The sequence below is a fragment of the Trachinotus anak genome, unplaced genomic scaffold (genome assembly GCF_046630095.1).
Source record: "Trachinotus anak isolate AG129_WGS33_773 ecotype Australia unplaced genomic scaffold, CSIRO_AGI_Tana_v1 ptg000018l, whole genome shotgun sequence".
In the NCBI taxonomy this organism is placed as follows: domain Eukaryota; kingdom Metazoa; phylum Chordata; class Actinopteri; order Carangiformes; family Carangidae; genus Trachinotus; species Trachinotus anak.
In genome coordinates, this window is record NW_027273869.1 from 6,157,041 (window position 1) to 6,171,229 (window position 14,189).

General features: G+C 41.8%; 1 protein-coding gene across 1 annotated transcript in view; it reads left to right on the forward strand.

Annotated features, from left to right (window-relative positions):
• tmtc1 (transmembrane O-mannosyltransferase targeting cadherins 1) overlaps nt 1-12,200 on the forward strand; it is a 147,079-nt gene extending 134,879 nt beyond the window's left edge. The window contains exons 17-19 of the mRNA XM_071501868.1: nt 2,307-2,429; nt 8,618-8,695; nt 9,855-12,200. Of these exons, the coding sequence (XP_071357969.1) occupies nt 2,307-2,429; nt 8,618-8,695; nt 9,855-9,980 (327 nt within the window). The 3' untranslated portion in view covers nt 9,981-12,200. The remainder of the gene's footprint in view (nt 1-2,306; nt 2,430-8,617; nt 8,696-9,854) is intronic.
• The last annotated feature ends 1,989 nt before the right edge of the window (nt 12,201-14,189 follow it).

Below are 14,189 nucleotides of genomic sequence, written 5' to 3' on the forward strand. Positions count from 1 at the left end.
GTTATCTCCTGTTGAGAAGTGAATTTTGCTGTTTAGCCTGTTGCTTCTGTAACATTATCTCAGTGATGTTATCTGACATAAAGCAAAACTCATCTACGATCCTCCGAGAGTTAGACGAGAAGCAGAGTGGAGGTTTCTGGCACAGCTTCACCTGCTTCCAAGATGCATGGAGGAGGGAAAAGTGTAAAGAGGTCAATACTTCAGCAACACTTTTTTTACCACAGTTTACAACTTTGTTAATGGCGACAAGCAGCAGCAGTTGTGTGTGCGTGTACCCTGTGTGATTACTGTATCTTTTGTGTTTATTTACTGCTGGATGTGCAACGAATCAGATTACCTTGACCTTGACCTTGACCAATGTGCCTCAGCTTGTGGCCTTCATCAGGGTCAGGGTCTGTCAATAGTTACATACTACAAGTGTTGGTGGAGATTTGAGCTAACGAGACAAAAAAGCAGCAATAAAACAGTTGAGTCAAACTGTTTAAAGGTGTAGGCAGCACAATGACTTCACTGACATCAAGTGCTGTGAATGTGGATGTGGATGTAACGTTAACACTACTTCCTTGCAGTTGGCTCTTGTTTTCCTGTGGGAAGGAACAAGTGGTTCCAGGTTTAATGTCAGCAGTCAAGCATCTAAATCTTCCTCTAGCAGAAATCACCCTAACCCTAACCCTTATCTGTCAGAGTCTCCTCTCAAACTAAACCCAGACACTGAGCAGTGTTTTAGTGAATTGCTTTGGCGGAGAGGATATATGATAATGCCACATGAGCAGAAACGACAGAGAGAGAGAGAGAGAGAGAGAGAGAGAGAGAGAGAGCGAGAGCGGCTCTGTTCAAACAGCCTGAGTGAGTAAATGATACCTGGGTTTACTGAGGAGAGTCAGGCTGTATCACTGCAGAGCAGAGGGATACTGGCTCTGTGTGTGTGAACAAGTGAACAGCACCTTTTCCACCAGGCTAGAGATACTTGAGAATGATACCTATCACCATGGTAACCACTGCTTTAAAACATTTGAAACTAAAAATACATCAAAAAAGAATAAAACATCTTAAGTTGTTGATGACTGCAACTAAGAAAATTAAAATGTGTTTAAAACTCATGTTTATTTTCATCAAAGACTAAAACTACTGTAAATCAGGTGCAACAGTTGACACAGACTGTCAAGAAACAGTTCTAGCACATTTAAAGTTCCTCTTCAGACATGTTTTAAACTCTGTAAAAATACTTGCTATGATTAATACTTAGTTTAACATGTGGCTGGAAGCACATCTGCACTTACTTCCTTATTCCAAAATCTGAGTCAGGGCTTATGCCCCACCCACCACCACTGCTTGTGCTAGGTTAACAGAGAGTATCAGGATGATTAGCAGAGGAAACATCAGCCAAATGTTTGCGCCTCAGTCAGACCCAGACTCATACGAGGAGTCTGTTGTGACCAATATCAGCGACTAGCAGACAGATCAGAACAGTTAGCTTAGCATCTTTTATTTGTTTATGTTTTTTTAAGATTTTTTGGGGGGCATTTTTTGCCTTTCAGGACAGTAGAAGGTGACCTCTGTAATGACAAACACAAACTGTCATTTTAACATTTTTGATTCTGTCATGTACAACATGTTAGTGAGCTTTAAAGATGCCAGTAGGTAGATTTTTGACTGATGTTTTTGCTAAGCTAGGATAGCATAACAGGAGCAACCCACTGGGGTGCAAACCACCATACTCCCTGTCCCATTTCCTTTCACTCTCCGAAGTCCTATAAAAAAATAAAAGCTTACAAATGCCCCAAAATAACTTCAAATAGCTAATTTAGCATCAGGTTTATCATCTCATTCTTAGAAAAAGGGCGATATGAGCAAACCATTCCTTGGATTCACCTCTAAACAGAGTCTTAATTCACATTCACATCTCTCTCTCTCTCTCTCCTCTCTGTATGTCTCTGTCAGTGACGAAGCTGACACTGCTGTTTCAGGAATAAATTATGCTCTTCATCCCCGTCCTCCTCTGTCCTGTCTGTTCTAAATCAGTTCACACTCCCTCTCCTCTGCATCCTCGGCTTGTTCCTGTCCTCCCTCCATCCCTCGCTCCTTCGAGGTTCACAGTGGCAGGTGGTGAACGGGGCTTTTAGCTGAGCCTTCTATGATTTCTGCTCTAAACCAGCAGTGACTCTTGATAGTCAGGCCAGGGAGTTCACTCAAACAGCAGGACGCCCAACTCTGAGAGAAGGGGGATCTTTTTTGTGTGTGTGTATGCTCTTCTGTGTGTGTTTAAGTGTGTGTTGACTCTGTGTGTTTGTGTGTGTCTGTGCCAGGCCCTGGATGCTCTGGACAGGGCCCTGAAGCAGAATCCCAGTGATCTGACAGTGAGAGCTGAGCTGTATTTCTCCAAAGGAAACCAGCTCAGAGAGATGAACCAGCTGGACAGAGCTTTTGAGGTACTGCTCTATCTTCCTCATCTCTCTTTCTTCTCTCTCTTTTACTTTTCTCTCCTCCCCCTGCTCTAAGTAAGTAAAGATTTCCTATAGTCTATAGCCACTGATCAGCACTCTCACCCCCTGGTTGATGTGTTCTGTAAAGAAAACAGTAATGTTAGCAAACATGGCCTGTAGCCAATCACATGAACTGCTCATTTGCCAAATGATAACCCAGTTACAGTCATTTCAAGATAGAACATAGAGAGGGCCTTTTCAGTCAGAGACACTTGTTCAGACTGCCAGTCTAATTTGTTTTGTGGCACATCTGGATTGTATCCTGGTTGACTTTAAAAAGTCTGAACAACAAAACAACAAACAACAAGTGGTGTTTTTTTTAAATACAGCTTTCAAAGTGTCAAAGTGTCAAAGTCAGCAGCTTAGCTACACCTATATTGTTACCACAACAACCCATACAGATAGGTTGGCAATGTCTGGACCAAGTGGCCCCCTCCAGGGCTGAAAACTGCAGCCAAAAACTGCAGTTCCTCAAATGGCCACTTGAGACTGGCTCCAAAAGTGAGTCAATCCCCAGAGACTCCCATGTTAAAACTTTACAGCTGCCTTTATTAAGGCTTAGAGTTTAGCATAATTGCGGGAGTGGCTGCTCTGAATGACTGGTGAGTGAGCGTATGCTTGCCACAAACCGGCATGAATCAAAGTCTCGGCTCCACACACGACCTTCCTCTTTGCCCATTTTTGGATTAGCTGGGAGTTAGGCAGAGTCAGGCTCTGCCAAGATGGCAACAGTGGAACAGCCCTCTCCGAGCTTCAAAAACCTATGGTTGACGTCACAGAGGTTACGTCCAGTCTATGGTCTGGGCACACAAAGTGGAACACAAAACAGTCTGGACGGTTTTATTTGAGAAACAAATTTGCTTGTGGTCTGAACAAAGCCTTAACTTCAGGGAAGTGACCATTTATTGCAAATATTAATACAGCTCACCCATGAAAAGCAACAAGCGTGTGGCAAAGCCCTTCTCATCTGAGATGTAACCCAGTATTATTGATTACTGTCAGATGAATGTACAGCAGAATGCTGACATCATCTTGATACAAGGGAAATATCCTAGAACTAAAATGAACAACCTCAACCAAGTAATCTTCTAAAGATTACTAAAAGAAAGTTCAAACTACTGGAAAATGATGTTGATACAACGAATGATATGATTAGAGGAGTTTCCATTTTACAAAGAACTGAGGATGGGTTCACAGCATTCAGCAATGGGATAGAAAACATTTACAAAGAGGCATTTTCACTATTTAGAAATAAAGCCACTCACTGGAATTCCATGAAGAGCCACTGTTTAGAGACAAATTTGTATGTGATGCACATCCTTGTGTTGCTTACCCTCTTTTCACCACCACCTCTGACAGACATGTGTCAACTCTGGCAGCCGACACGACCCACATTCCAGTGAGAAATGGCAGCTAGTAGCAGCGACAATGCTAAACGAGGCTACGCACAGTTAGCTCCACAGGTAGAGCACAGCGTTAGCATGAAAATGTCATGCTCTACGTGGCTGAACAAGTTAAGAACACTGATGCACTCATTCATGTCTCTATATTTATAACATCCGCATTAAAACCCCCCTCTGTCCTCAGGATACAGCAGAGACTGAAGATCTGCCAGAAGTGCTGCATTTATTAAAGTCATATTAGAGATGGCTGCAGTGTGAACAGGCAGAACGTCTCTCCTGACAGAACTGTGCCAGTACAAGATTTAATCTTTTAAACATTGAGTGCAAAACCATTCACACTGCTGCTGCAAGGGGCCTAAGCGTCACAGCACAAAGCCAGTCAATATGAAGTAATCAATGAAATTGTCTGAGATAAACCTTGATAGACTAATGTGGAAGTATTGACAACAAGTCAGTTCAACTGCGAAATCATGGTTCAGTAACTTGTACTCAAAATTAACCTGAGCTGTAATTAACTGACCTATAATCATGTCATTAACTGCGGCTCAACAACTGTGAAAAACTACTGTTGGTCAGAGGTCAGAGGTCAGTGTGATGATGTAACTTCCAGTCAGTGACCACAGTGTGCAACGAGGCTTGCTCCTGTTAACTGTGTATATGGGAACTTTAAAGGGAGCTGAACTGTGTTATTTATAGACACCACAGACTGCGTCACATTCCCTGGAAAGTTCACTACTACTAAACTGAGGAGACACCCTGTATTTCCTGCTCGGGGGGTGGGACATTTCACAGCGCTCTGTGAGATGTGTTGGCTCCTGTTTGGTTGTTGTGTTAAGGTGAAATCCAGTGTGTCCATGGTTACAACCCAGCAGAGCACAGCAGTGTTCGACACAGCTATGAACACGCATCTCCACCACATGTCGCCTTATTAGACAACAACCCCTTTAGCATTTTAGCATCACAGTAGCTCTGTGTGTTACTCATTGGCAACAGGTCTGCTTGAATGCTGAGTTTGGCACCCAAGGAACATATCACACATACAAAATAATTATATTAAACAACTAAATCAATAAGCCAATGGTTTAGTGGTAGCTACCAGCATGTGACACCACAGCATCAAAATAAATGATCTGCCTTACCAGTTAGTAGATCAGCTTTACCTTTACCCAGAATCATCCAGATAAACAAGCCGCACTTTGTACAGGCACCATCACCATGTGTTTTCATTGTAAAAGGACAGATCTGCATCCACTGTAGATGGCTTTAGCACCATCAACATAGCAAATTGAAACTTCTGGCCCACAATATGGCTGGGTCCTCATATACTTCCACATCTGGGCAGATTCTGGCTGTTGTTCTCAGGTATTGTCTGCAAGATGTTCTGTGTGTGTGACAGAACTGGTCCAGATGTGGAAGTAGAATCTGTCAATCATGCTGTATATGGGCCAGATTTGGGCCGTGGAACCGGGCGTATACTGCCCCATAAGAAACCTTTAAACAGCTGCTGCTACCTCGGCCAACAAAAGAAAAGACACTGACTCTTCCACTGACCCGGTGTGTCTTAGTTATCCTGCAGAGTGTGCTGAACTCTGTCCCCAGCTTCATTCACCTTTTCCTCACTCATCCATCAGAGAGAGTGTGCCCTTCATTTTGCTGTTATATGTCAGAATAGCATTGCGGTCTCTAGACTGTACGCAGCCACTGAGGTGAGAATAATCCAACAACAGCAGCTCAAACCCAGGTCAAGTTGCTGATGCCAATCATTTTCCTCTTCAAGGTTAAAGGATCAGGGGTATTTAGGATTAGGGTTATTTTTCCAAAACACTGTTTGTTAATGCAATCCAAAGTACAAATTGACTGAAAAGATATAAAATGTGTTTGGACAGATCCAGGTCATTACTGCGATATCTGTCAGCCTCGGCCTGCTGCCCTTCACTTTCTCTGAGAGTTACTATTCAAACGCAAACTTGTCTGAGGACCCGTGGCTCAGATTAAATCTGAGAGGGAAGTTTCTTGAAGGCACTGGAAGCTTTGATTGACTTCCTAAGAACACAACTTGAGGGGAAAGAAAGCAAATAAACCAAAGAGGAACAACTCTGATGGAGTGGAAACAAGACAGGAGGAGCTGGGGAGGCCATCTCAGGTCAGCGCAGCTTCAAAGAGAGTGTTGGTCATGATTACAGATACAGTGATGTTGTGTTATTTCTCTGGTCTCTGAAGGAGGGAAACAAAGACGAGGTCAGCAGCCTGAGAAAATGTTTGAAGTGCGGTTTTGAACCGGTTTATTTTAGGACTTTGTGTGTTTTGTCTCATGTGTCAGAGCAGGAACCACAGCCCTGCCCACAAGGAGCACAAATAAATGAGCTGCAAATGTTGATGGTTTTTTAACACTGCAAAGATGTGAGGAATAGACCACAAATCCACACCTTTGCAAAATCAAAGAAATAGAAATGTTGTCATGAGGTTTACAATTGTTTATCAATTGGGGTTTTTTTTATAAGTTCATTTTAATTCAATATGAAATTAGAACAGCCATAGTCCACACCTTTTGTGTTCAAAACTCCAGTCCCAGAATGCTGCAGGGCATTGGAGACCTACACAGCAGCATAAACAGTGATTATCGTCCCGTAAAATGATCAATAAATAATCAGTTAATGTGTGAGTTTAATGGGAAAGTTTGTCTTTAAAATAAAAAGTGATTAGTTCCACACAGATGGAGATAAAGGAGGTACTTATCCCCTATCCCCCCCTTCATTGAATATTACTGGTGCAAAACAGGAGAACCAAGATGCACTAACCTCTACCCTCTTGACCCTTTAACACTAAAAGAGGGAAATATTTTGGGGGGGGTTCAGAGATAGAAGTGAGCACCAGCTAAGTGAGTAAATTCAGTGGTGTGTGTCCCAGAGAACAGTGAAAACAAAGCTTGAGCATAAAGTTTAATGATGCACACTGTGTTAACAGCACTGCTGTGTTGGTGTACATCACGTACATTACGACGTACAGAGATTCACCTTCACTGAGTGACCAGCAAAAAAAAAGTAGCTCAGTAGTGAACTTCCGAGACATTTCAGCCTGTCATGGTCGTGTTCCATTTACTGGACCACCGAGCTGTGAGTGAGCCATCATGCACACTACTGGAGTCCTTGACCTGGGCCACCTAAACTGAATGCAGCTATAATACTCTGTGCTTCTGCTGCATCGTGTCAACATCTCTGTTGTGCATACCAAAATCATTTAAGCTCACTAGAAGCTTCCAGAATGCACTGCAAAAAGGAGTGAACACCTTCTATAACCTCCCAGAAGTACCTTTTCACAGTAGCAGTTGATCACATGAATAAGTCAGTAAATAATGAATGAATAATACTGTATCAAAAATGAATTGATCAAAACGCTTACCCATGATTCTTTTATTTGCTATGACACCTCTGTGGAAGAAGCTCCCTGAAACAGAACACAGATCTCTGTCATTACAGACAGCAAGTTAAATCAACGTATTAATAATTGTTGCAATTCATTTAGATACTAAAGACAAGGCCCTTTTTTAATGTCGTGCACAAACTGTTGATCTGAACCTACAGTGAACAAGTCAAGAGCAGGTGTCCAGAATCTGTCCCTACTTGTTCCCTAGTGCACCATATTTACTTTCTGACATTTAGTTTAGTTTAGTTTTGCTTTTGCTATTTTGCTGCATAGCTAATGTTAGCTGTTTACTTACCAAAACAGATGTTGCACGTTCAGCACCAAACTTCACTCATTTACTCACCAAGAGCTGCGTCCAGAGGCGCAACACCAGTGTTGACTCCTGTCTCTATCACATCTTTTCTTCGACTGAAGTTAGCATGCTAACCAGCTAGCCCCGGCCTGTCTCATCGCTTAACAATGGTGACTCACTGTAGCCTCCAATCTGCCCTGAAGACGTAGAGTAGCTCAGATTGCATATTATAACCTCTTGTAAATGCAACAGTGGCTGAAGCTCTTGTCACCGTAATCACCACCTGCTCCCAGCAAGAAACCGCATTCAGCAGCCGGGAAAACTTACAAAAAGCCCCTTTAAATCATGACACAATGCAAGCAAGCAACCTTTATTTGCATAGCGCCTGTCAACAGAACAGAAACTGTAAAGAGCTTTACAGGAAGAATAACAGTGAAAATATAAAAGAGATGGAAAAGACAGTGTATTTTGTTAGAAAGCAGATTTAAGTGTTTAACCTGCAAAGTAATGCCTTTTAAGATGTGCAGTGGGTCTGCTTCTCTCAGTCTTTGTAAGAGAGTGTTTCAATACAATTTTTTTTTTTTTTTGAATAAGTCCTAAAAGTGAAAAGGTGTTGATTAAAAGACACATAATGCAGTCCTTTACATTTCATAACAGATGAGTAAATTAAAGTTAAGCTGCACTACACCTGTCGGGTTGAAAATACGAAATGTTGTTATCATATATACCATAATTTTCTAATTACTACTTACTGTGGAGTACTATTGTACAGTACAGTGTAAAACAGTGTCCTGGAAATGTGTAGCAGCTTGTTGCTTCTTATTTCCAATGATCACTGAATCAGTAAACTCATCACTCCCTGAAGTCCGGCTCTCTGGTCAGTGATTTAACTGTCTGTAGCTGCAGGTAAATCCAGTTATATTACATCCAGAGTTACTGTTGCGCCGTATCAGTGTCTGTGCTCAGATCTCACTGCAGTGACCACTTCTATTCACAGTCTTTTTCTCTCCCACTAGAGCTACAAGCTGGCTGTTGAACTCAAACCCGACCAGTCCCAGGCCTGGATGAACATGGGAGGGATTCAGCACATTAAGGTAACAAACACGTTCGACTCGCCAAAGCTTTTTCTAAAAATACCAATAAACCCCTGACAAACATGACAGCTGACAAACAAGAATATGAACATGTTGGGGTCGGACTGGACCTCTGGCACAGACCCAGAAACAGCAGCATAAGACACAGAATTCCTGGAGGATAGATTTAACATTTTGCCCACAGAAACAAATCATTTAGAGAGACAAGATTTCTTCAGATATCTCCAATTAAGACAAACCACAGGGGAGAGAGGTTTGGGTCTGATTAATGTGTTCATTGATGCATATCAGGGTAATATTAACAGAAAACTGATATCCAGCGTCTACTCAGATTTACAATCAAACCAGGATCTTTCCACATTGTAAAATCAAGGTGGGAGGAAGACACTTAGCATTCATTGAGCTTAGCTTAGCTGCAGGGCGTTAGACTTTAGAAGCACTACTAGAACAATACACACTAGTGTGTTCTATTATTGAAGGTCTAGTTGCACTTTTAATAAGTCTTTCTAAATAAGTCTATGCTTGTAATACAAATGTACCCCATGCTGTTTGGCCATGAACAACTCCATCTACTGCTGTCACAATAATGTGTGGAACATATTAGCGTACACAGAAATTGCAATGGAAATCAGTTATTTATAGCCTGGGGTGACCAGGGAACAGGTGCATGCTGGTGTTTAAAAAAAACAAAACTTCATTAAGAAACATTATGTTTTTAAGTTTTCTTCAGTATTACAGTAATGCAGTGACAGTTTTTTGTACTTCCAAGGCTACACTGCAAACAGGAGATGCTAACAGCTAATTCAGCTACTTTAATGGCTCCAATATACCAAACTATAAACAAATACATCTGTAGCCCACAGTTAACTAACTGACTCTATGGAAGCATTATACAGCTTACTATACCATAAGTGCAGTTCTAGAAATTATGCTTATAATATGATTAACCAAATAAATGATAATAATGATGATTTTAGCTGTGAATTAAACATCTGTTAGACTGAGGTTTAACATGAACTTCACATACCACAGGTCGTGTTTAAACTCAGCTTAAACCGTAAACTGCAGTTAAGCTGTTGACAGCAACAAGCAGTTGAGGATTGAACACATGTGACTGTAATGTGTGTATTGTTCTTTGTGTGTGTGTGTGTGTGTACAGGGAGACTATGCAGCAGCCAGGATGTACTACCAGCGAGCCCTGCTTCTGAGCCCTGGGTCCAAACTCCTGAAGGAAAACCTGGCCAAGCTGGACCGACTAGAGAGGAGACTGACAGGGGGCGCGTAGACCACCATGGTCCCACAGATGCTGCATCATCCTGGGCATGGATCAGGGGAGGAGGGCGCTGTCCAGACCTCTGGAGCCCAGAACACCAGCCACCAGGCTGCTGGATAAAATGGACCTGGTTACTAAGACAATGGAGGACGGTGAACTTGTCAGGACTACAGAGTGTTCAGTGTGCTGGAGCCAAGGAGGCTGGTCGAGCCGCAGTTCCAGGGGTAAACAGAGAGGAATGGCTGGTTGAAGACTGCTGTGAGCTCCATGTGTTACCCTGTGTGCATCAGCTTTACTTCAACATGCATATCCGCTTTAGACATTTGTGTTTGATTGATTTATTATTTAGGTTCCAGTCATTTCCTTTATGACACTAATCACAGATTATAACTGAGTGCTCTGCTCTGCCTATGAGAATTATTCATGTATTTACATTAGTGCTGTGAACGTGTGTGCAAAATGTTACCATGAAGGGAATGAGCAGGTCATTCTTCACCTTTGTGAATAGTATGTGTAGCAAAATATTTTAAGCTCAAAGGTCCATTCACTAGCTTCTCAGAGCTTTCAACCACAAGATCAAGGTCTTCTTCAGTGGAGCTGCCTCAGGCGGCTCAGGTGGCTTCATATGACAGCAGAGAGGCACATCAGTCACATGATAACAAGCTGTCAGTCAACCGGGAGTCAGTAGCCGGCCGAGGGAGGATTAAGGAGGATATTCACAGCTGACACCAGAGACCAGAGCTGTGATAAGATCATCATTTGTCCACTGATTTCTAAAGGCATGACTTCACATTTCTGTGAATGAGAATTGCCCAAAAATGGAGCAGAAAAGGTATCCTTATGTAGCAATTAAAGGATATCAATCAAGCTAAGGATCAGATCTCACGAATATCTCTTCTCATGAACAGACGGCAGTCATGAAGTTTGTGCTTTAGAGATGGGCTTTACTTGACACTCTTGGAAGAAAGGCACAAATAAGTAAAAAAAAAAAAAAGTAAGAGAGGTTTAGAATAAGAATAGGAAAGTGTTCCTACATGAGTCCTTTTGTATTGAAAATCACAAGTCTCCTGTCTGGTGGAGTCAAGTCCAAGTGCTACTGAAACAGACATGATGCAGCTTGTTTCACTGTAGAACACTTGTCACTTCCACTTGGTGCTTGTTTACTTCGCAAACAATCTTTGGCTGAGTCCAGACAAAGAGGACTCAATAATCAGACAGTTGCGGAGAGTTTTCATTTGGCCTTTTGGCAGATAACTTAGAAGATATTCGCAGGAGTCAATAGAACCTGCCATGAGTAACACCACCTAACAATGAGAATCGTGCCTGTCTGAATGTGTTAATGTCTGAATGTGATGGTCTGAGGTATCATCTCTTATCTTTCAGTTGGTTGGCACTGAGAAACCTACCTTTCCCTCTTGCTCTGCAAGATGATTGGCTGCTTTTGGACCAATTCAAAAGACTAAAGTCTAAGTGAAGTCAAAGTTAGGTGGCAAATCTTTTCAGGCCAAGCCAATTTCTGATGATTACAGCACATGACAGGGAAAAATTAGCAATAGCTAAATTACAATATGGACAATCATGGTGACAAAAACTAGTCACCAGTCACCAGATTCATGGAGTCATGTGACCCAAGCCCACACCTCTCCCAAAGACCATCTTCAGCAAGGCAGGGGTTACAAACTCCTTGGGCCACATAACACCTGAGCTAGCTACACTTACTAAAGAAGACTGAAAGCCCCAAAAAAAAAACAAGTAAGGGGCCTTTTGAGTTTAGGTCACTGTGTTACACAAGAAGGGAATGGTTTGACACAAGATTAACACTGATCCCACTCTCTGTTAGACTACATCAGTGAATATAATAAAAGGCAAGGTCTGTATAGCTGTTAGATTATGTGACTTACTAAAAAATGATTCATAGCAGCTGCTTCCTCCTCAGACATAAACTACTCCATGTCAATCTGACCTCCATTCCCAGGACTAGCTACAGTACACAAACTTCTGCAAAGCCTTCTGCAAGTATAAGCTCAGTGTGTCAGTGTGAGGAGTTGAAACTTTGTGGCTTCCCGCGTACCATAACCTCGGACGATTGCCATTCGGTTGCTTGTTGTGGTTTTGTTGACATTGATGTTGATTGTGAGTGAATTTTGAAGTGAAATGAAAATTGGATGAAAATGAAGTGACGAGTGCAATGACTGACTTGCACCAAGAAAATAAAGTATATGTTTTATTAAATGGTGTTTGGAGCTGTTACTCTGTTTAAATGTCTATGTCATAGACTGCAGATAAAAATGGACGTAGACTCTGGGTCTGAAAAGAGAAGCCAATGCGGAAGCATTTTAAACCTGAATCTGTCTGATAACCATCAGGGGGCGACTCCACTGGTTGCAAAAAGAAGACTGATTGTATTGAAGTCTATATGAAAATGTCTCTACTTCTCACTTGATTTATTACCTCAGTAAACATTTTCCTAATGAGTTTATGGTCTCAATCACTAGTTTCAAGTCTTCTTCAGTACAACATGATGTCCATTATTGAAATCATGGTCCCATTTAGAGAAAAATAGACAATGAAGCAGGGTGTGCATTAGGGCGGGGCTACTGTGTGACTGACAGACTCTACCACCCATCAAGATAGAGTATAGAGCAGGTCAGATACACCCCTCATCCCTCCTCAGCTCCACCTTCTCATCCAAATATGGTTTCTTCTGGTTTCAAAAAAACCAAGATGCCAACGGCCAAATCACAAACTCACAGCTTCAGAACGGACGTTCACAAACCAATGGGTGACGTCACGATGGGTTGCCACTTGGTCAATGCAAAAAACACTCCACTGGACTGTAAATCATTGTGATAATTGGTGCAGTCCATGTGCTGATTTCATAAATTCATCCCAGTGTCCTCGGGCTGGACCACAGCGCCATTGAGCATCTGGATAAATCTTTACATAAACCAGGCATAGAGATCATGCTTCACTACTCTGCTCAGTACAGCTGGTTTCAAGCACAAATGTAAAACGCTGGTCAAATATGAACCATACATGATGTTCTGTTGAAGTTGGAAAGTTTGGAACTGCGCAGCTGTGTTTATTTGTGATTGCCTCACACCCAGAAATTGGATCTGTTTCAGTATTGTGAAGGAGCTCCACAGTCCCACCCATCAGGCCTCCGGTTAGTGTTTCATAGACACCCAAACAAGAAAATCACTGGAGGGCCGTGGCACACACCCAGCACCGAGTGAGCGCGCCAGGAATAAGATTTGTCTGGGAAGGAAGCCTCTCAATAAACTATTTTTCACAGTCAGGCGAGGTCGACTTCCTGAGGCAAACAGGAGCAATGAGAGGCTGCTGCACTTCAGCAACAGCTTGATAACAAAACATTTATGGGATTTTGAGAGTGTTTCTTATTTATTAACTTCAGTGGTGAAGGTTTGAAGTCACTGGCCCTTACAGAAGAAAGAAAGAAAAATAACTTTATATATGCAAATTCTATTTACTGCGTTGTAATGGAATTGGTTGTTGGATTTTCCATTTTTTTCTATTTAATAGTGTTAGATAAAAAGAAAACTACAGAGTTTTCATGAATAGAGACCTGGTATTTTTTGATATTGAATTTGCTTCTTTACTACAAAGAACTCCTGTCCTTTTAAGCTTTACCTTTGATTGATTAAAAAAACAAATAGTAACACATCTTAAATTACTTTTTTACCAGAAAAACATGCTGAGAGTTTTGAGACCGAGAAACGCCTGCAGGTACAACCTCCACCAATCACAGGGCAGAGTAGTAATCAGGCTGCAAACAGATCAAAACAAGAAGTTGCTATGGTGAGCACGTCAGCAAGTAAACAACAAACACACGCACAGAGCAACATTAACCCATAAGAACCCACTGTGACACAGGTGTCACCGCGACTTTAAGTGTCCCGCAAACTTTCTCACACAGCTTTATCCTTGACTTTACCTCATTAGGCCCCAAAGTGACATGTTCGTAACTTCCTGGTGCAGTCACATGACACTCTGTGAATTTGGGTACCCATAACACCATTTTCAAGATAGCCGTGTGCAGGGTAAACACACCTGACCAAATCATCTAATTTCAAACATCTTATTTTCGGTAAAGGTATGTTTCAACCGATTTATCAATTCTGATACTTAAATAAGATGTCACATATTACATTTAACATGTTCTGACAACATTTCCTGAAGAAATTGATACATTGTGGTGAC